Here is a 22,579-nt window from a genome sequence, read left to right as displayed (position 1 = left end):
AGTGTGAATGTAAAGTATCATATAATCCTGTAATATGTGAATGTAGAGTTTACAAAGTGTGAATATATAGTATAGTGTATGTGAATGTAGACTCAGGTCCACTTTGCAAGGTGAACCTGGGTCCACGGCATAACAATCCATATTGTTTGGTAGCAAGAAGCCACAATCATTATTGCATGGACCATGGTCCACACAGCTGTGTGGACCAAAAATAAAAAGTACATTATTTTTGTATTGAAGGTACATTATTTTTGTACTGTAGGTACATTATTTGATAGTACATTACAAAAATAATGTACCTTCAATACAAAAATAATGTACTTTTTATTTTTGGTCCACACAGCTGTGTGGACCATGGTCCATGCAATAATTTGCCAAGAAGCCACTACTATACAAAGTTTATATTGCAGTATTTGTTTGGGCCAAACACCAAAATTTGGAGGAAGCCAGAACCCAATATCCTCCCAAGTCCCATCTAAACATGGAGTGGTTGACTGATACATTATAAAGAAATAAAATGATGTATTCGCTATTACCTATAACTTTTGACATGGTCAATTATAAATATATGTTTTCTAATTATCATAAGTTATACTAAGGCTAACTTAAAAAATAAAAAATAAAAAAACTGATACAATAAAATTTTCAATTCTCCAAATTCCATCCTCATCAATAAAAGGAATTTTGTTTCCATCAAGTACAAATAGAATTTTCATCCTTAAAGCCTAAAGATCGACCTCACCTCCTATAGTCTTATCCAAAGATTGACCAAAACATTTGAAAAAAGAAGCTAGCAGCCCGTTCAACAACTCTTAAGTTGGAAGAATGTCACTTTCATTAGACCAGTCTATGCTTATGCATACAAAATGAAAACTCTAAAATAATTCCTTTACATGTATAATAATATTGGTCACCCAATATTTTTTTTCCCTGGCATGCCATATTGACCATCATTTACTTTGAATGAGATTATAAAATTCAACTAGCTAGGAAAAAAAGGGTCACACTTGTGTGAGACCGTCTCACGGATCCTTATTCGTGAGACGGGTCGGGTCGGGTCAAAACACCATGCAAATGTCATACTTATATGCTCAAATATAACACTAATCAAAAATACAATTTTTGTTACTTATAAGAGAAAAAGTAATACATTTTTCATAATAAGTAATGTTGACAAGTACCTCTCACTTATAAGGGCAAATATAATACTTTTGAAGAAAAATGTAATACTTTTAAATCGAAATGTAAAAGTATTGTATTTTCCCTTAAAAGTATTACATTTGCCCTAATAAGTAACAAAAATTTTATTTTCTGATTAGTATTACATTTGAGCATATAAGTATGACATTTGTGCATATAAATGTTACATTTGCATCTTGACCCGACCCAACCCGACCTGTCTCATGGTGAGACGGTCTCACACAAGTTTTTGCCGGAAAAAAAAAGTTATTTATTTGGATTACAAGAGAAACCCTTATGCACTTACTCAATGATATGCATTAAGTAAATCATGCTCTTGTGTAATGGTCAATAAATCACAGAGTTTGTGTGACAGGCTCAATCGAGAGAGTATTGACAAGATTCGAACTCGTGAACTTCTGATACTAAAATCATGCTCCATTTAATGTGATGTTCGGAGCCGTGATGACAGAAATGACTTGTACACCGTGCACGGCTGATGTTTCACTTTGATCTTAGCTTGTAAGACATCACTAATAGACTTGTCGTATAATCCCATCGAAAATACATTAGAGTCATTTTCATTTTTGGTCCTACTGTTATTGGGGCATTGCTAATTTTAGTCCACTTCATTAATTTTTGCCACATTGCGACCAGTCTTATTTAGTCGTTGCCACTTTTAGTCCACCGTTAAAATTTTTGTCAAATAACCGTCCAAAATAGGGGTATTTTAGTCTTTTCATGCTTTGATAATCTCTTTTATCCATTGCAGTGGTTTTCCTTGCACATTTTCATCCAATGAAGAGGTCCGGCGAAAGCCATGAGTTTGTAATGTGGCTCACACGGCTTTCGCCAGACATCTTCATTGGATGAAAATGTGTAAGGAAAACCACTACAAAGGGTGAAGGAGATGACCAAAGCATGAAAAGATAAAAAATACCCCTATTCTGGATGACTATTTGACGAAAATTTTAACGGTGAACTAAAAGTGGCAAGGACTAAATAAGACTGGCCGCATTGTGGCAAAAATTAATGAAGTGGACTAAAATTGACAATGCCCCAATAACAGTAGGACCAAAAATGGAAATGACTCAATACATTATTATAAAACATAATTCATAAACACTAACAACATAAAAGACATGAAAACAAGCAACTACAAGAGCAAACTTCGATCCACATACGTACAATTCAACTCCTGGCCGGTTTATATTTTGGTCAACTCTGGGCTTTTGGTCGGCCAATCAAATTTTTTTTTTGAAGATTCGGCCAATCAATTTTTATGACATATATTGAGTGCATATATTAAAGAATTAGCACTGACGCTAAACTACAAGTCATATAATATTATTAGCGTACGTGCATTAATTTGTTCTATGTTTGGTCTTGTGGCAGGCCCTCTGAATTTATTATTTATTCTCTTCTCTGACTGATATTGTTCCCAAACAACCCCCAATCATTTCCATTGTACTTTCTTAGTTCCTCAATCATGGTTTAAGGAAGAAATTAAAGAAGACGAGAAAGTACAGAGGATGAAGAAGAAAGAGTGGCTGTTCGAGATCATGTCGGAAGATCAAGAAAGTTGTAATCTTTTTCGTGTCGGGTTAATCAGTTTCTTGCTGTTAATTACAGGTAATTTAGTTTTCTGTTTTTAGGTACTGACAATTAGATTCTAAAGGTTTGACTTTGTGGGATTTTGCGTGGCAAGGAATCTGTGTTTAATGATGTTTTTGGGTTAATGATTGTAACATTATTTCATTAATATCTCCGAATTATAGGGAGTCTTGTCGGCGGAGATTCACTGGGGACTGATAAGCAAGTGCTGCTCAGCTTGAAGACATTTCTTGAGGGTCAGAATCGTGTAAACAGAGGATCAAAGTATACGCTATGGAATTCCACGGATGAATCGCCGTGTAAATGGCCGGGAATTTCCTGTGACGGCGTGGGGAATCGAGTCACCGGCGTTAATCTCTCCGGGGATAACCTGGCCGGGAAAATTTTCGACAACTTCTCGGCGTTAACCGGCCTGACATACCTCGACCTGTCGAAGAACACACTCGAAAACGCCGTTCCGGCGGATTTGGGCACGTGTCGGAGCCTCAGATTCTTAAACTTGTCGCACAACATCATTGATGGAGAGCTCAATCTGACAGGGCTGTATAGCTTGGAGATTCTTGATTTGTCGATGAACAGACTTGGAGGTGAAATCTGGCCGGTTTTCCCCGGAATTTGCAACAATTTGGTGGTTATGAACATTTCCAACAATGGATTCTCCGGCGAGATTGGAAACGCCTTTGCCAGGTGTAGCAATTTGGAGTATCTTGATCTCAGCACCAACAATCTCTCCGGCGGATTGCCGTTCGGGATTGATAAGCTGAGAGGGTTTTCTGTGGGGCAGAACAACATTTCCGGGGAGCTGCCTTCTTGGATTTTCAGGCAAAATTGCAGCTTGCAGGCCCTGGATTTGTCGGAAAACAAATTCTCAGGCGAGTTGCCGAAGGAGATTTCTTATTGCAAGGATTTAAGTATGCTGAACTTGTGGGGAAACAGCTTCTCAGGGCTTATTCCTGAGGAAATTGGATTCATCCAGGGCCTGGAAACATTGTACCTGGGAAACAACAAGTTTTCAAGTTCGATTCCAGATACTCTGTCCGGCCTGAAAAACTTACTCTATCTAGACCTCAGCAAGAACGGGTTTGGAGGCGAAATTCAAGAAATTTTCGGGCGATTCACACAGGTAAAATTCCTACTCCTAAATGGGAATGCTTATACTGGAGGGATCATCTCTTCAGGAATTCCCAACCTGGCTAACCTGTCTCGGTTGGATCTTAGCGAAAACAGCTTCTCGGGTCCATTGCCAGCCGAGATTTCTCAAATGACTAACTTGAAGTTCTTAATTCTTGCCTTCAACCACTTCACTGGAACCATACCTTCAGAATATGGGAGTTTTCCTGTAATCCAAGCCCTCGATCTGTCCTTCAACAGCCTTTCGGGGTCTATCCCGCAAAGCCTGGGGAGATTAGCCTCACTTTTGTGGTTAACCCTAGCAAGCAATTCACTGACAGGTGAAATCCCAGGGGAATTAGGGAATTGCAGCAGCCTGCTATGGCTAAATCTCGAAAACAATCGCCTTTCTGGTTCCATTCCAGCCGAGTTAGCAAACATTGGCTCGAATCCAATGCCAACGTTCTTGCTTAACCGGGACGAAGATAAGATCATCCCCAGTTCATCTGGAGAGTGTCAAATCATGAAAAGATGGATTCCAGCTGATTATCCCCCATTCAGCTTTGTATATCCTCTGCTGACAGGGAAAAAATGCAGAAGCCTCTGGGACAAACTCCTAAAAGGCTATGGCCTGTTTCAATTTTGTGGGGCAGGGATTAACGTTCGGACTTTCCAGATTTCAGGATATGTACAACTTTGTAACAACAAATTATCCGGTTTGGTCCCTCCAGAAATCGGTAAAATGCAGAGTTTTAGCATGCTGCATATAGGGTATAACAATTTCCATGGAAAATTCCCTTCCGAAATTGGCAAAATGCCTCTAGTAGTACTCAACGTGACACAGAACAAATTCTCCGGCCAAATTCCGCCGCAGATTGGGAACATGAAGTGCCTGCTGAATCTTGATTTATCCCACAACAATTTCTCCGGCCAATTTCCGACCAGCCTCAACAACTTGACTGATCTCAACAAGTTCAATATCTCTTACAACCCTTATATCTATGGCGTCATACCCCCAATCGGACAACTAGCCACGTTCGAAAAATCATCTTTTCTTGGAGACCCATTGCTAAATCTTCCATCTTTCATTGATAACTCCACAGAAAATCAGCCCGATAAGCACGAAAACCCGAAAAAGACAACAAATTTAGGCACATTCTTGGTTTTTGCAGCTCTAGTATTGGCTTTTATAGTGTGTGGAGTTATCTTCTTTGTAGTATGCTTGGTTGTGAAGGAGACGTCGGAGAAGTCTCCGGCGGACTATTTGTTAGAAGATACAAAGATTCGGCATGATTCGAGCTCCCCCGACGGTTCATCATCGCCGTGGTTCCCAAGCGCCGTTAAGGTTATCCGTCTAGACAAGAAATTTTTCACGCATTCGGACATCGTGAACGCGACAGGGAATTTCTCGGCCGACAGGATTGTCGGGCGGGGAGGATTCGGGACTGTGTACCGTGGGGTGTTGCCGGACGGGAGAGAAGTGGCGGTGAAGAAGCTGCAGAGGGAAGGGATTGAAGGGGAAAGAGAGTTCATGGCTGAAATGGAAGTTTTAAGTGGGAACGGTTTCGGGTGGCCGCATCCAAACCTCGTAACACTCTACGGATGGTGCCTCGACGGCTCCGAAAAGCTGCTGGTCTATGAATTCATGGGAGGTGGAAGCTTGGAGGATATGATCACAGACAGGGTGAAGTTTTCATGGAAGAAACGAATCAAAGCCGCCATTGATGTCGCAAAAGCTTTAGTCTTTTTGCACCACGAGTGTCACCCCTGCATCGTCCACCGCGACGTCAAGGCCAGCAATGTTCTCCTAGACAGGTATGAGTAAAGAAGAGAAAATATATATTATACTAGCATTATTGCAAAAATTGACTGTCTAGACCGCCTAGCTACCGTTTAGGTGCTAGACGCCTCTAGACCAAGGCGTATTGCTCCTTAAACGGTTGCTTAGCGCCTAACTTGACCGATGACTAGGCAGAGTTGGCGGTCGACTTGCCCTAGTTAACTTGCCTAACTAGGCAGAATTAGCCAAGTTAACTCGGACACGTTGGCCCTGTTAATTTTTTTTATTATATTTATATATATTTAAATTTATTTATTTATATAAATAAGAGAAGTAAGAGAGAGATATATAATATAAATAATATAACATATGACATACAACCACACACTTACACTATTTTTTTTTGTTTTATAGATCCCAAAGCGACTAGACAGCCTAATCTACTGCCCGATTAACGTGTAACAGTTCTGAACTAATTCTAGGAAAGAAAATATAACGGACTAAACTATATCAATATTATTCCTTAATAACAGGGACGGCGGGGCACGCGTGACGGATTTCGGGCTGGCAAGATTCATGGATTCGTCGAAAACCCACGTCAGCACGATGATGGCGGGGACGGTCGGGTACGTGGCGCCGGAGTACGGGCAGACGTGGCAGGCGACAACAAGGGGAGACGTGTACAGCTACGGGGTGCTAGCGATGGAGCTAGCGACGGGGAGGCGGGCGGTGGACGGAGGGGAAGAGTGTTTGCTAGAATGGGCGCGGCGCGTGATGGGAGACGGGCGGCAAGGGTTTAGCAGTAGGGGCGTGATTCCGGTGGCGCTTTTGGTGTCGGGACTGGCGGACGGGGCGGAGGAGATGTGTGAGTTGCTGAGAATTGGGATAAGGTGCACGGCGGAGACGCCGTGTTTAAGGCCTAACATGAAGGAGGTTCTTAATATGCTGCTCAGGATTAAATTTGCAGATCATCATCATGGATCTTAGCTTCTTCTCCTCTATATTAGTTATAGGAAAATTTGATTTGCATCAATTCAATCATGTAATCACCTAGCTGAAATTAACATTCAATTGTTTAGAATGTGAATTCAAATTTTGTCCATAATCCCTAGTGCAACTACAACACTACAAGGGGATAAAAAAAAAACAAGACCTGTGTCAACCTAGTCAAGTTGGTTGGTAAAAGTGACTATTAACCTTTCTGATTTGAGTAGATCAATCATGGGCGACTAAGGCTGGCTTTTGTTAAGCGGAGGCTAGTAAATACCAAGTCTAACATTTGATTACTTAGAAATTGTTGGGTGGAGACCAATAAAAGGCTTAAAAAGCCAAGTTCAGCATCCAAAGTTTCAAAAATGTGTAGCATATAAAGAAATACAATTGCGCATTCATTTCTAACTATATATAACTTTTGGTGTATTTGTAAGCGGTTGATCCTAACAACCTTCATGTGGCTCTTTGTCGGCTAAAGGGCCGAACCCAGCCGATGGTTGATGAAAGCTATCAAGGCCTAGTTATGAAAAGTTACAACTACAAAATAAAATTGAAAGGGGATCAAAGAAAATAACAAATAGGCCAATTCTAACACAATCCATAATTAGCCACCGAAATCCAACAGTGAAAAGTACCCATAATTAGTCACTTAGGCTGGTCCATAATATTACAAACAACACCCCTCTAGTCCTTAATTACCGCTTCAAAGCTAGCTAGTTAGCTCTAATAATGTGCAAATATAAATAATTGTCATTTTCTTGAATCTTATGACTGAATACAAGTTTATCACCTTAATTATCCCCTACCCTCTGATTGGCTGAATTATATTAGAGCAGGCATGCTGGTCTGCAATGATTTCAACAAAAGTAAACATCTCTTCAATACTTCAATTCAAATCTGATCTGCTAACTCCTCCATGGGCAACAGGGATCTTGACAGCACAGATTGCAATTATTGCCAAATAAAATTCCATTCACATACAACAGGAAGGAACCATGAAAATTATTTCCAGAAATTGCAGACATTCAACACTTGCATAATTACTCCACATAAGTAGTGGCAGATAATATATGTACATTATGGTTTTATTATTAAATATTATATATACTTGTGATGATTGGATTTTGAATGGGATTGAATCAACCACACTTCTAATGATGGTGAACTCTTTAGTTCATCAAAATCAAAGAAAAGAAAGGGAGGGTGGTGGGATGGACCCACCACAAAAGCACAATATAATGCATTTCTTTGGAAAATTATGGCTGCAGTATTAATGAAGATCACTGTTGCATGCAACCACATAGTTTCAGAAATATAATGTTGGGCTCTTTCCTCACTTCTTGCCATGTTTTCCGATACTTGTTTGCCACACCCTCTTTCCTAAATAGGAAATTAGGTAACACAATCAATTAGACTGCTTTTATTCATAAATTTCTTGAATTAGTAAGTCTATATTTAGTGACACAACGTATAGTGTGTGTGATATCATTTTAAAGTACTACTTCCGTCCCATTTTGTTTGTCTGATTCGGTTAACGAGGCTTGACTGAAGTTATTTTTAATTCAATTTTTCATAATATTAAATTTAGTATTAGTATATAAAATTTATATATTTGGAAACTACATTAGAAGTACTATTAAACACAAAAAATCAAATTTAAAAATAATTAAAAATTACTAAAGAAAATAAGCAATGAAGAAAAAGTTGGTTTGACCAATGAATAGTAAACAGGACAGGTAAAATGAGACAGAGGGAGTATATGTTTTTAGTTTAACTAGATTTCAGATTAGTACCCCGACAAGTTGGTTAGATAATTAACTCGATAATCACAATGTTCCAAGTTTGAGTTGTCTATTAACAATCTAAAGTGGTTTATTTTTTCGTGATTATTTGTTAACTAAAGTCACAAAGTAGGCTTCACCAAAGGAGGCCGGTTTACCTTCTCATGACATCTTTGCTGGTTAATTAGTCACAGGGCTTACACAAGCTCACCTTTGGGGTAGCGGCGTTGGGCTTTAAATTAAAGATTTCAAATTTGAGTTCTAAAAATATAGATATCTTAAAACTCAAAACTCGGGAGGAATTGCTTTGTTGTCCTTAAATGGAATTTTTTGAATGGAATGAGTTAAGATGCTTGAAATAAAAGAAACTTGTTTTGGGGGCATACAAGGAAGAAAGAAAACCAAACTAAGGAGTATAAAAATTTAGATCGAGCAACACTTAACAATATGCAAAAAGGAGGAGAGTCGGGCCTAACAATAGGCAAAAAGGAGGAGAGCCGGGTCACACAATATTGGAGGGTCTCATAGGCTCGGAAAGGGGAAGCTAAGCTGGCCCGAGTTTAAAGATGTATGTCATCATCCAATCAGTATACATATTAGTCTCTCTATAGATATGCTTAATCTAGCATCCCAATCTTTCGAATCAATGCTCTAATAGCCTCTAATAACTAAAAATAAGGGTCTCTATTACACCAATCCATATAATTTATTTTTTTCATTATTTATATTTATATTTACATTGGAACTGAATTATGAGTTTAGAGATATTTTTCGTCTTAAAAATTGAAAAGTTGTTTAATTTTATCACTATATGACAATATGTGGTGTCATTATACTACTGTTTAAGAAGGTGCATCCAAGTACCTAACGATCAACATCCTGATCATGATGGGTCACAAAAGATTTGGAGGACAAGGCAGGGTGGAAGCGTGCAGGGGGTGGGGTGGGGAAGAGGATTAAAAAAACATTATCATCGTACGGGTCAATTCCTTCGCTGTTTAAGGTTCCATGTTAATAATGTATGCGCCCCTGGCCTTGGAACCTCTCAAATTATACCCAAACTAATAACCCACTAAAAGCTAATAGGAGTAGCTATGGGCAGCTGCAAGAATCACTGCTGGAAAGAAGAAGATTTCCCGTGATGAAATCTTTGTATATTGAGATTTATGCATATATGCATGTGTTTTGTGTGGAATATGGAATCTGCAGAAGAATATGGATAAGATTGGAAGACCATAGAGGATTGATGACACAGTTTCCACAGTTCAGAATCCAACAAAGTGGCTACTGTGGAAGAGATCAGGAGAACAAATTAAAGCTTCAGGCAAATACTGAAAGTAGTGGAAGACAATACTTTGAACTGTGTGATCCAAGACTGAAACCATGTTCATACTTAAAGGAAAGCTACTTTAAACCATGCCATCAGTAAGCGGACTGCAAATACAATTGTAAGAGTGCAATTGTAAGAGTGCAAGAATGTCTCTTGTAGGGGTATGTCATGTTAAAAAGTTTCGATTAGATATTCCTGAGCAAGAATCGAACTCTATAGACACAGCCCTGATGCAATTCGATTATACCTGGACTAGTCTTATAGTGGTGGAGGATCGACTCTTTTAAGGGTCTGCCATATTAAAAAATTATGACTAGCCATTTCGGAGTCAAACTCTATGAACACATCCCTGACAGAACCCGATTTCACATGGACTAGCCTTATAGTGGCGGAGGATCATCAACTCTTGTAGGGGTGTGCCATATAATTAAAAAGTTCCCCAAGTCAAACCCTATAAACACGTACAAGTCACACAACCTTGACAAAATTCGATTACATCTGAATTAGTTGTATAGTGGTGGAGGCCAGATCGATTCTTATAGAGGTGCATTATGTTAAAGAGCTAAGCAACTCTACTCCCAGCCTACTTACTTGTAGATTAATGCTCATTCTCATGAACCTGTGGCAATCATAGCATTATTGTTTGGTTTGCTCTATAATGCTTGTCAATCTGTGAACTCAGTCACTCTTTCAGACACATATAATATGCATCACAATTATGAATTATAGATATGAATTGATCTATAACTGAACTGCCTGACAAAACAATAATCTAATTAAGATGTCTAGACATTTAAATCAAGCTTTAGATCTTATCCCCATCCTAAACAAGATTTCATGCCCCTATACCTAGAGGGCAGAAGGATGTGGAACAAAGACAAACGTGCTGCCTGAACATCATCCAGTTTTCACTTTCCTCATAATTACTTTCAAGATTAGGACACTAGTGCCTGTACAGGGGTTAAGCTTTTTAGATTGTGCTGGTTTTGTTGTCCAGGTCAGAGCCGCATAATCTCCCATGCCCTTAATGCAAAATGAATTGAAATTCATTTGTCCACATAAAACACGCAACGAAACTAAGAGTGTGTTTGGTTTACAGGTTTAGCGATCAGGAATAGATATAAAAGTCATTGTTATTGTTTAGTTGACAGGTTTTTAGAACACTGTTATGGGTTTTGATTACCCCGCAAAACTCATTCCCTAATAAAATAAGGGTTTAATCCCCTTCCTCCTCAACCTTACCATTACCAAGTATTTGATACCTACTCTGATTCCGATTCTCATGTGCGAACCAAACACACTCCAAGACACTACTGTTGTTAGGCGGGTGTTTGAAGGGCCAGGTCTCTGCGGTGAAGAAATAAAGTTGTGTCTTTGATAGTTTATGGTTAAGAGAACAAAGCTCTAGGGAAAGCTATGACTCTACATACAGAGACTGCAGGTGATATGTAGATGATAAAGATGAATTATGCCAAATAATGTGGTGAGGTAGTAGGCCAATTGGAAAGCTATATTCCTAGCAAGAGGTGGGAGTGACTAGTCAGTGATATCAAGTCATGGATGGATGGAAACACACAAACATCTTTGCCATTCTTCATGTGATTACTATTTTGAAAGTAACCCACTTTGGCCGCCCCTCCCTCCACTAACATTATTCAATTCTGGAGGGTTTTCGTTTTTCCAATTTTCCATTTTTTCTGTTTTCATTCCTTCAGGTTTTTATTCTTCACTCTTGATTTTTAAATTGGCGAACTGTACAAGTAAAGACGTACAATATAGTTTCTTTTTTTCGTTTCTTCAGTTTCTCATTTCTCTAGAAAAAATAAAAATTAAATTTTCTCTGGTCAGTAAATACGCACACTACTAGATCCCCACCCTCCTCACCCCTCACCCAACCACCTCCCTTCCCATCCACTTGCACCCAAAGGTTGTCTATAAATACCAGGTACCTGGAGAAACCATGAAACATAAAAGTTTTGAGAATATATACTTAAAACTATGGACAATTCCCATGAGTGTTGCAGGCATGTTAAGGATGTCTCACTCAAGGACCTTAGAGACAGGCTTGCAGAGTTTGCAAAGGTTAGAGGGTGGGAGCAGTATCACAGCCCAAGAAATCTTCTTCTAGCTTTGGTATATATGCCTTCATCTCTAAACACACACCCAAAAGTCCCCAAGTTCAAAACATCCCATTAATTATATCCAAGAACACAAACTAGATTTCAGCAAAGATATACACACAGTTTCTTTTGGCTGTTTTTAACCATTTTTTTCTTCTTGTTTCTTTTTGAATCCAAATTTGCACAGGTTGGAGAAGTGGGAGAACTGTCTGAGATATTCCAGTGGAAAGGAGAGGTGGCAAGGGGACTACCAAACTGGAGCCCAGATGACAAGGAACATCTTGAGGAAGAACTGTCTGATGTTCTGCTATACCTAGTACAGCTAGCAGATGTTTGTGAGCTTGATCTAGGCAAAGCAGCCCTCACTAAGATAGTCAAGAATGCTAAGAAATACCCTGTTCTTAATTAAGTAGTTCTCATCTCTTCTAGAAATAAAATAAAAAAAAGTTTTGTTCATTATCTATGTTTCCAAGGTGGGTCTAATTAATCTTTTCCCACCTTTTTTCTTAGCATGGATCATGTTCATGGAGAGTTCAGAGCTTTAATGGTGATGATGTTGTCTGTGTTTCTGTGTTTTCTACTGCCTTATCTTTTTTCAGTTTTGTATCTATTTTATCCCCTTTTCTCCTACAAGATCACAAATCATATATGTTTTGACAGGATGGTCTGTGGGATTATAGAATGATAGAGACATTGTGAGGTGGTAGCATTCATACTTTCATCCATATAATATGGATTTACCCATGCACATCTTTAAGTAATAATTGCAAGTTTTTATCATCATTAAAAATATATATATAAGAATTTAAACTTAGAATGTTATGGTTACTAACAATGAAAAATTTATATAAATTTATGTTTGTTGACCAGTTAAGTTATGTTCTAGAGGCAATATATGTTGAATTTTTTTGCCCACACACTGGGATTTGAACTGATAACTCTCATTTGAGAAGCTACAATTATGTAGCTCGATCACAAAGTCTTTGGTGCCTTGTTTTTATTTAATGCATGAAGTTTTTGTTTTCAAAAAAAAAAATTAAAAAAAAATATACACCAAAAATTAAATGTAAAAGTGACCTAATAATCATAGGATAAAAAAGAAATTACTCCATATTGAACTATAGTACGGACAGTACTACTATCCACTATACTACGTAGTACTATTGACTTTAAATGTGAAATATCCATCTCATATTGGGCTAATCCATGACCATTTAGCCCATTAAAAGTTTCTTTGGCAGGCTCAATTAAATAAGGTTATGGGATTTGGTGGCAAACTATATCATTCACAGTGAATCTATATCAGGCACAATTCTCCTTAAATAATCCATGTTTTGTACGGGCTCGAAAATATTAACAAGAATTAAATTTACGATTTTATTGTATATTGTTTTAAAGCATCTCTAATGGTGGAGATTAAACTTTAAAAAGGGGAGAAACACGATTGAAGGGGAGAAAAGACTATCTTTCGGAGGAAAGGGGGAAAAGGGCTCAGGCACGCATGACTTTATTAAAAATGATGAATTTTGATAGAAGATAAATCATAATTAGGTTCTTCAATTTTGATTTTTTTTTAATTACGAGGAAAACTCTAAATCACTATTCTCATAGTTGGAATGACTCTTATTAAGAGTGAAACTTGAAACTTTGTGGTTATCAAGACAACAGCTGACGAACTAAATACTATGGACTTATGGAGTACTAATTAATAGTATTTAATAGAACAAAAAAATAATATATATAAATTATAATGATCAATATCCTAGACTTTTCTATGAATTAATATGTGATTAAAAAAGTTTGTAGACATTAATTAGCATATAGCCAATTGAGGTAAGAAAAAAAAGAGAAGTATTAAGTTGGTGAAATTATAAAAAATAAAATAAAATAAAATAATGACCAAACAGAGCAATGGAGTGAATCTAAAGGAAAATCCGGGAAATTCTTACACTAGTGGCGATCAAGAAAAAAGAGAAATCCAACTAGAGATATAGAAAAACTGGTGAAGAATAGATAGACCCAAAGTGTTGACAAATCCCATGTCTCTTCCCATGTAAGTTATTCTCCAATTCTTTCTCTCTCTCTCTCTCTCTTCTCTCTCTCCCTTTATGCTTACTGAAACTCTGAAAGCAGTGGGTGTGGCCCCAGCAGATCCACAAAACGCCAAGCTCCTTTCCGCATTCTGCCTTGCCGCTGTGTGACAATGGACGAAAATCTATGCATCCGTTTCGTCCCTTTTCTCTGCATCGTCACAAGAAGCCTCATTTTCAACCCATCCCTCTCTCTCTCTCTGAGTCTGTGAACTCTTCAGCTCTGACCTCCCCAGTAATGGGTTCCTCTTGATTCTCAGTTTTCAAGTCTGGGTCTCTGGTAATTTATCAAAAAATCTCATCTTTTTTGTCCATTCTTAGGTTGTTTCCTTAATGGCTTTCTTGTTTGTTGTGTTGCTCATAAATGCTGTGCATCTTTCTCCGTAGCAGCTTGGGTGGGTGTGTGTTGTACGATGTACAGGATTTGTTTCTGGAGATGTTGATTTACGGATCTGTCAATTGTTGTGATTAGATGTTTGTTTTCTTTTGGTGAGATCTTTTGGGAAGAGAATTTATGGTTTTGAGTCTTACCACTTCTCTATCTTCTGAATAGATATTTTGAAGTGCTTAAATTTTTTCTCTTTTTACAGAAATAAAAGGTTATTTTATGCATTATCCTCTTCCTTGAATTGGGATGTTTGTTTTGTTACTCTTTGGATAAAGTGCTGCATCTTCTAGGCAAAAGCTGAGATTTCTCACCAAAACTCTGAAATTTTGAATACACTTCTGATTTATCTGTGCTTTGGTTTTATGGAGCTGTGAATTGCCACTCAGTAGTTGTGAATTGTGATTCTACTGTTTCTGTCTCAGAAGATTTCCCCGAACCCGGGATCTCTTTTGTGCTGCACAGAGATTTCTGCAGATCCTCTTAAACAATAGGTCACTGGTAGGTAATTCTCAGAAGAATGCAATATCTCAAGTAAAATGCTTGATTCGTTTCTTCGTCTTCTGCACTTGATTTTTGGTTGCCTGATCTGTGACTTGTATGAGTGTTCTTTTCTCCATAGATGTGAAAGATTTATTTTGACTTTTTTACAATATTATGAGAGAAGGAAGCTTCAAACAATTAGATTTACTGGTTTAGTCTCCTTAAATGATTTTGCAGCCTGACTTTTTTGGTTTTTGACATATTTGTTCACCTTTTGACAATATATCTTTATAACTATTTGTGTGTAGAAGTCATAAGAAATGTTCTGCATTAGCTTGTGTTCACGGTTTTCATGTTTCCTCGTATTCAATAATATGAGGTGTTTTTTTATTCTCTTGTTGGTCCATTCCAGGAAGGAAGGAGATAATGCAGTGTAGAAGCCAAACCGGGGGATATTACTACCCAAGATATCTTAATGTGGGTCTTAGTGGTCATTCATGGCCAATAACACAGGGTGATGTCACGTGGAGCAGTGGACAAAATTTTAATGTTTTGTTGCCCCCGTCTACTATGGACCATAATGTAGGTTACCAGAAAGAAATTTTTAGGCAGATGATGCTCAAGCATGAAGCGACATTCAAATATCAAGTAAGCCGTTGTAGACTTTAGATCCTTTAACTTTGGATTTTTCCTTTGTCGTTTTAAATAAAGTTTTATTATACATCATTGAAAGACATTGAGTAATCATAACCTTATTCTTAAGTTTGCATAGCAATCGCCAATAAGTCATGCTTACGTTATTTTGGAATACTGTATAGTTTTTGTCGTTTCCTTCTTTGAGTGTGGGGATGGGCATGAGCGAATACGTGCAGTATAGGAGCCTATAGGAGCCTTCTTGCGTGCTTGACTTGTCATTTACTGTTCCAATACTTCTGGGGAAATTTTAACTAAAAGATGTTTGTTGCTATTCTAGGTCTATGAGCTGCATCGCCTATATGGAAGACAAAAGGAATTGATGGAGGAAATTAGGAAGAGAGAAATATTGAATCGCAATTTAAAACCACATCTTGTTTCCGAATTGAGGTCTGATTTCTCCTTCTGTCCTTCTAGTAATCTCTCAGGCGTTGAACCGTCTTCTCTAAGTGCTCAGATGCCTCGAGAGCCTCCGTACTTTCTAAAACCGGCTCCCGACCAATATCCAACAAAGGGTGTCTTAAAAGAATGTGAACTATCATCGTCTCGAATCAACAAGTCTGGGAAGAGAATGTTGGATCTTGAACTTCCAGCTTGTGAGTACGAGGATAGTGATGAGGACAACATTGTTCACGTGCCTAAAATGCCTGTCTCACATCACATTGATCCAAAACTCGATTCTTTCTCCCCAGGAGGTTCCTCCATTTCCCACTCGAGTTTCAGAAATGCCAATGTCTTGTTTGACTTGAATGCACCTGCAGAGCCTGATGAATTAGGTCAGGATCTATGTGGACAGAAATGCGTAGTTCTGAATAATGAAGCCACGCCTGATATTCCCGAGGGAGAAGGTGCTGATCATTGTGACCGCACTTCTGGGCACAGTCCTACTGCAAACATTAAGGTTTCAGATAGCAAAAATCTGCCAAAAGTTGTGGATTTGAATATGTTTCCAGCTGACTATTCATCTGATGATGACTTTTCTGGCAATACCTACAAGAAATCACGTTCGGCTCCACTTGAACGTGAAGACAGGGAGATGGATTGTAGTGGAAAGTCTGGGATCGTCAACAGTAGTTTCTCTCCTAACCCTACAGTTGAGTCACAGGAATACGATGGAGGTAACCGTTTCATTGATACTGGAGTTGATAGCAACTCGAATTCTGGTCTAGAAAAAGAGTTTGTACTATCACCACATGAGCAAAGTGATACGACTGAAGCTGCAACGCAGAGAGATTTGGAAGCACCCGTTAGCCCTGAGAACAAAGAGTGCGCTCCACCGAGAGGGGATTCTCAGGATAACCAACTCGAAAGATGTATTAGCTCATTGAAACTAGAAGGCGAGATCCAAGAAGAGGAAGAAGACAGGGTTGCAGCAGACACATTGTTTGTTCTTGCGTCATCTGGAATTCAGAGGTATTCAAAAACCAAATTCATTGACCAAAATGAAGCCTTTAATGACTGCCTAGATTGGTTTGCTGGAATCGCATCCTCTTTGGTGAATAATCAACAAACCCATGATGCTAAAGAGATGGAAATAGTCGACGCCTCATTACCTAGTCGGCTAAAGAGGGGACAGAAAAAGATGAAATTGCAACCGAACAACTTTCAGAAAGAAGTAAACAAGGATCTTCACACTGCTTTGGAACACGGTTCTGCAAGGAGAAGCGTTAGTAGATGCAGTCGCGGGAGAGGGAGGAGACAATCCAAAGCGTCGGAGATGACAGCGTGCTCAGTCTCGAAGCAGCATAGTGACGGTAAGAAACATAGCTCTGCTGACAGATGCTTGCCAGTTTGGGGGAAGACTAAAAGGCGCCAAATGGCTCGTGTTGCTCGATCCATTAGCCATTCTCCTCTTTAGCTCATTTCATTGCTACTTTAACTAGATCTACAGTACAGTAAAAAAAAAAACAGTAATTTGATGTTTTGTGGGGAAGAGTGGTAGAATCTTGCCCAGTTTTGAGAATGAAGGCTTCATGGTTTAAGGATGTGTGTAAACATTCAAGTTAAATGTTGCCAACATTCTTATTCTTGTTTGTAAATACAGTTTGTAACCAAACAACATTCAGCTTAATTAGTTTCTTAATTACAGCTGCTACAGGGCATGTACTGTGAAGTGAATATTCCAAACTTTATGTCAAAGTTTTTTTTTTGTCCCTCTACATAACCGAACCTTCCAAGGAATCTACAACCATGTTTTAAGAATATTTGTTCCTGTTTGTGGCCCCCACTTTTCCTTCTCTCTCTCTCTCCTCTGTTTTTTGTTGTATCTATTTTTGGGATTTGCTCCTTATCTCTTTGGACTCAAAAATCACAGCTGTCGGACCAGTCACCTTTGCAACAAAAGCGCATCTCCTCACATATACATAGGGATACTCCACATACGTATATATATAGTATGTATGTATAACTATACATACGTGCATGTATCAAATTTATGTATATATATATTTACATGCAATAACAACAGATAATACTACATTATTTCAAAGGAGAATATTATTGCAAATTCAATTCACCTAACCAGAAGGCCAGGACTTTGATTTAAGGTATGTTTGATCATATGATTCTTTGTATTTCCAGCTGAAATTTTGGAAAGTTTTGCAGTAACTAGGGGGTGTTGTGAATTTGATATATATATATATATATATATATATATATATATGAGTTCATGTTATTGAGTTTTCTGGTTTCGATTGAAGCATGAAAAGTCTAAACTGATAGTTGGATTGCACAGTTATGTTTAACACGCCCTTCACGCGGGCCCGATTACTTTTGGCATGATTTTGATACCAGATTAAAGCATGTTTTTCATTTCAACTAAAAGCTGGATTGTACATTTATGTTTATATATTATATGCTCAAATAGTTTCTTGATTTCAGGTTTTGCCATTCCCTGCAATGGCGGAAGAAGCTTTTGAGACTGAGAAAATGGAGCCCAGAGGCTTTTCTTGGAGGAGGAATTCGACGGGGAACATAAACACAAAAATCAGTGTGGTTTTGCCGCGATATCTGAGCGCTCCATTGGCGTCATGCCACGATAACTGCAAGTATGGTGGCAAACGCAGCAACAATAATGGTGAAGAAGCTGCAAGGATTCCTAAGAGATTCGCATCAAAACTGCAGAAAAAACCTTTGTCCGAAGAAGAACGTTTGTATATGATGGAGAAGAAATTTGCAGGCACTTTAATTAAGAAGCAAAAAGCAATTTTCCCGGCAATGATCAGACAAGATCGAGTTCTAGGACATGACAACGTTAAAAGGTTTGTTTCTGTTTCTGCAAAACATCAAATTTGCAGCTCAAAAACAAAGGGAATCTCCAGATCAAACCAGAAAGGTGGAAGTTTAGTTGAGACATCTGAGGATAGGGAAACAAGAACACAACATAGAAATGGCAGAAACAGCAGAATCCAAAGAAAACCTAATGAGGAGGAGACATTATTTGTGATCAAAGAACATAAAGAAGATTCAATAATAACCCCCCCACAACTCTTCAGAAGAAAGGGAAGTTAACTTGCCCGCATTGACAGCTCAACTGGTCACAAGGGTGAAGTTTGAAAGGAAAGAAATGGAAGTTAACTCGGAGCAAGAAAATAATGCTAACATTCTTCCCAGAAAATTAGTATTGAGAAGGGGGAAGATAGTGGAGGAAACGCTGTTAAAAGAGGACGGCGACATTATTAGTCCTAGGAAACTTGTCGTTCAATACATAGTTGTAGAAGGGAATAAGAAAGATTGTACGGATGTTTTCGACAGCACGACAATGGAAGACGACAGTGCAACAAACACGGCTTTGGCAACAACGTTAAGACTTTGATTGGTGCTTTTGAAAGCGTAATCTTGCTCGGCCAGGATGGCAACTCCTCACCGGCGGCAGCCAATAACATGTTTAGCAACGTTAAGGCTTTGATCAGTGCTTTTGAAAGCGTAATCTCACAAAAGTTACTTGCACCAAAAGCCTCACAGATTGAGATTAATTAGATCATATATAGTTATCCTGTACGTCATATTAATTAGTTAACTTCACTATAGTAGCAAAGGTGTTTATGGAAAAAAATCAATCTGGCGAGCACTTTGTCCCTTAATTGGGCTGGCCCGGTGTGAACGGGGATTAGTCTGAGTATGACACGGGCTTAAGGTGCCTCCTACAGATAAAGTCTGCTCAGGACACCTCGTGGTCTAATCCAAAAAAAAAAGTAGTAAAGGTGTTGATGATTAGAATCCTTGGGATGTATGAGAGTGTTTGGATAAATTAATGAATAGCAAAAGTGGCAAACATTCAACACCAACAATAGATTCAACAAATTAAAGTTGGCATTTTGATGCTGTTAATGTAGAACGAAAGAGCTGGTTCACAGTACAAAACATGGTTGAACAAGAAGATGAACCTGAAATCTAGTAATTTGAGAAGGCGAAATGTTATATATGCGCCAGGTCTTGATCCCAGAACAATGGCTCTACTTTCCAAGCAAACGTCGGCCTCGCTGGTTAGCCCCTTTAACTCTGGAATCGAGCTCTATAATGTCATCCTGAAGATGATCCATAGCATGGTTTTGCCTGAACGTACATATCCGGGGTACCATTGATCAATGAGGGAGAAATAATCACTAATAGTTGCATCTTCAGCATAAGATCGATCCCGCATATAACACAGGAAGGATAAAGAGATAAGGGAAGAAAAAGCGGGGGGTTACCTTTCAATTTCAGCGCCCATGTCGAGTGCCATGCCCTTGAGCTCCCCCAGGATATTACTCAGATCTGATAGCCCATCATCTTGCTTTGCCTTCTCCGCCTGTTCGAGAATTAAAAAGTTTCTCATTTATGCAATGTCATGTATCCGTGAGAATATATATATAAAAATCTAACGTTTACTAGAATGAATTTGACTTGCAATGAAAGAAAAGAGAGAAGAAGAAACAGATTTCGACACTTTTTCTAGGTTACAAAGGCATACTACCTCGACTTTCTGCAGTGCATTAGTTGGTTCAGGAGGAGGGGTTCGGCTGCTTGACCGCCCCTTGGGTGCAGAATTCAATCCCAATTTTTCCCTCTGCTCCAAGTGGTTACCCCTCCTTTGAACTGGGTCATCTGCAACGTTATAAATAGTCAGAGAAGCAGATAACCTATTTCTACATCCGAAAAACAAGCACTTCCCGCCCTGTTCATACTATCACATACATTTGTAAACATAATATTTAACTAACCTCTTGTAATAACAGGTCCTGAAATTGGACGAGTCTTCTTAGGCTTCCATGTCTTCGAAAATATGCCTCCGAGACTTCCCAAAAGTTTTTCACCCTAAAACCAAATATTACAAGTTTGTTCCAATAGTGAAAAAAATTCATGAAAATCAAGGCAATACCAGTGTGAATACGGTGACATGAATTGCATGTAGTACAAATAACGAATTGAGAGGCCATACCCGACTAAGATCATGGTCAATGTCAGCTGCAGTCATATGAGTCCTCGTAATTTGCTCGCCCTGGTGATGTAGAGTGACTAAAGTCTTAGTTGCGTCCTCCCTCATGTCTTCTGCAATCTTCAGACACCCATTAACAGCTTTTGTAGTCTCCTCGGCTTTGTAGACCGCATAATTCTCCAATTCTTGAACAGACTGATTCTCTAACCCACCCGAATCTCTGAAATCATTCTTGTACCTGTTTCTCTCGGTTGTAAAGGAGTATGTGGATGAGGACGAGGATTTCCCTTTAGCTTCATCATCATCAAAGGGGTTAGTACTAGTATTCAGAGTACACTGAGTAGGCTCGGAAGAAGTCCTCGATTGCTTAACATTCTGCTTCTTATCACACTCATCGTCAGAATCAAAAGGGTTTGAAATCGAGTTAGATCCAGGAACGATGGAGTGGCTCTTAGCATTCCCATGCAAAGGGGACTTCTTATGACCAAACATTTTCAGTTACAATATATTCAGGATCAGATTGGAGTACTGGACTGTCACTAGTACTCAAAGAAGATATCTGCAAAAACAAACAAGATCAAACTATCAAGCATATGCAATTTATAGCAACAATCATTACCAAAAACAAGCTAGTGAAGAACATGTTCTAGAGCAGATAAACACACATATCATCATTAAGGCTATAACAAGAACAGAATACAGCTCAAAAGTGTAAAGCCTGCATCTTCAATGTCAAATGGATATACCAACTCAACACAACAAATCCATTACGGCATTACCAATCAGATGAATAACACCAAAAAACTTGGCCGGGGTCAATCCCAACCAAGTTAGTGAGGCTGTTGGCTTGGTTACCTGAGATTACAAATTCGACTCCCTGTGAGAGCGACCTGCTGACCTTCTTGGTTTGAGTTAACCTAGGCTAGTTTATCTCCTAGGTTACAAGGCGGGATATATAGTGCCTGCACTCGGATAGTAGTTGGGCGTTTCTCTCATCACTCAAAAAAAATAACACCAAAAAACTGAACTTTCCTCTGATTCTTCATTTCAATTTAAGGGCAAAAGAAAAAAATGCATAAAGCAGAAAACGGGTTCTATCATCTATCCCTTCTGTTTTCTAATAAAAGAATTAATGTAATCCGGAGATAAGTCAACACCCAATTTGGAAAACACAGTAATCTAAATAAGATTGCCTCAAAACTTCATCTGATCGACTAAACTAACAAAGAAAAATTAGCACGGCGATGATCGGACAAACTTCAAATCCACCCCGATAGATGAAACTCAAGAACCAAAAAAGGCGTTGAATTTTAATAAACCCAGAAAAGAATTGAAATACCCAGTTAAAGATTGATTGTGAAAGAGAAAAAGGAACAAACAATGGCGAGAATAATAACCTGAGAATCCGAAGAAGTAAACCTATGAATTAACGCCTCCACTCTCAACAAAGCTAGACGACTTTGGATGCTAAAATTGAAGATGATGGAAACGTCTATATGGACACTATGTATATGACATCCTAGGACTAGGAGGAGTTGAGGTAAGAAAGAATACAATGGAGTTGGTTGACTGGGTGGGTTACGGTCTTCTTTGTTCATTTTTCAT

At 38.6% G+C, this 22,579-nt stretch overlaps 4 protein-coding genes across 8 annotated transcripts; 3 read left to right on the top strand and 1 right to left on the bottom strand.

The window, feature by feature from the left end:
• The first annotated feature begins 2,700 nt into the window (after positions 1-2,700).
• LOC116023017 (probable LRR receptor-like serine/threonine-protein kinase At1g74360) lies at positions 2,701-6,779 on the top strand. Of its 2 annotated transcripts, none has more exons than XM_031263956.1 (3): positions 2,701-2,811; positions 2,958-5,718; positions 6,217-6,779. In XM_031263956.1, exons 1-3 carry the CDS (start codon positions 2,712-2,714, stop codon positions 6,668-6,670), a joined length of 3,315 nt encoding a protein of 1,104 aa, XP_031119816.1. In that variant the 5' UTR covers positions 2,701-2,711; the 3' UTR covers positions 6,671-6,779. The 2 variants fall into 2 exon arrangements, with proteins under 2 accessions (XP_031119816.1, XP_031119817.1); XM_031263957.1 differs by having other exon boundaries at positions 6,098-6,248.
• Positions 6,780-11,766: 4,987 nt separating this feature from the next.
• On the top strand, positions 11,767-12,485 carry LOC116023131 (dCTP pyrophosphatase 1-like). The gene is made up of 2 exons (XM_031264106.1): positions 11,767-11,920; positions 12,095-12,485. Exons 1-2 carry the CDS (start codon positions 11,786-11,788, stop codon positions 12,314-12,316), a joined length of 357 nt encoding a protein of 118 aa, XP_031119966.1. The 5' UTR covers positions 11,767-11,785; the 3' UTR covers positions 12,317-12,485.
• A 1,406-nt stretch (positions 12,486-13,891) lies between these two features.
• Positions 13,892-17,705, top strand: LOC116022793. Of its 3 annotated transcripts, XM_031263672.1 has the most exons (4): positions 13,892-13,960; positions 14,041-14,277; positions 15,278-15,513; positions 15,839-17,705. In XM_031263672.1, the coding sequence occupies exons 3-4, from the start codon at positions 15,292-15,294 to the stop codon at positions 17,414-17,416; spliced, it is 1,800 nt and encodes a 599-aa protein (XP_031119532.1). In that variant the 5' UTR covers positions 13,892-13,960; positions 14,041-14,277; positions 15,278-15,291; the 3' UTR covers positions 17,417-17,705. The 3 variants fall into 3 exon arrangements, with proteins under 3 accessions (XP_031119532.1, XP_031119531.1, XP_031119533.1); XM_031263671.1 differs by lacking the exon at positions 13,892-13,960 and having other exon boundaries at positions 13,967-14,277; XM_031263673.1 differs by lacking the exons at positions 13,892-13,960; positions 14,041-14,277 and adding an exon at positions 14,301-14,883.
• Positions 17,706-19,785: 2,080 nt separating this feature from the next.
• Positions 19,786-22,551, bottom strand: LOC116023281 (SNAP25 homologous protein SNAP33-like). 2 transcript variants are annotated; one of them, XM_031264269.1, is made up of 6 exons: positions 22,372-22,551; positions 20,978-21,533; positions 20,760-20,853; positions 20,513-20,643; positions 20,250-20,347; positions 19,786-20,112 (listed from the first exon to the last, which is right to left on the bottom strand). In XM_031264269.1, exons 2-6 carry the CDS (start codon positions 21,464-21,466, stop codon positions 20,013-20,015), a joined length of 912 nt encoding a protein of 303 aa, XP_031120129.1. In that variant the 5' UTR covers positions 21,467-21,533; positions 22,372-22,551; the 3' UTR covers positions 19,786-20,012. The 2 variants fall into 2 exon arrangements, with proteins under 2 accessions (XP_031120129.1, XP_031120130.1); XM_031264270.1 differs by lacking the exon at positions 22,372-22,551 and adding an exon at positions 21,830-22,323.
• Positions 22,552-22,579: the final 28 nt, after the last annotated feature.

This window comes from Ipomoea triloba, chromosome 6, assembly GCF_003576645.1.
Source record: "Ipomoea triloba cultivar NCNSP0323 chromosome 6, ASM357664v1".
Lineage (NCBI taxonomy): Eukaryota > Viridiplantae > Streptophyta > Magnoliopsida > Solanales > Convolvulaceae > Ipomoea > Ipomoea triloba.
Note: the sequence above shows the minus strand (reverse complement) of the source record. Positions and strands in the feature narration are given on the sequence as shown.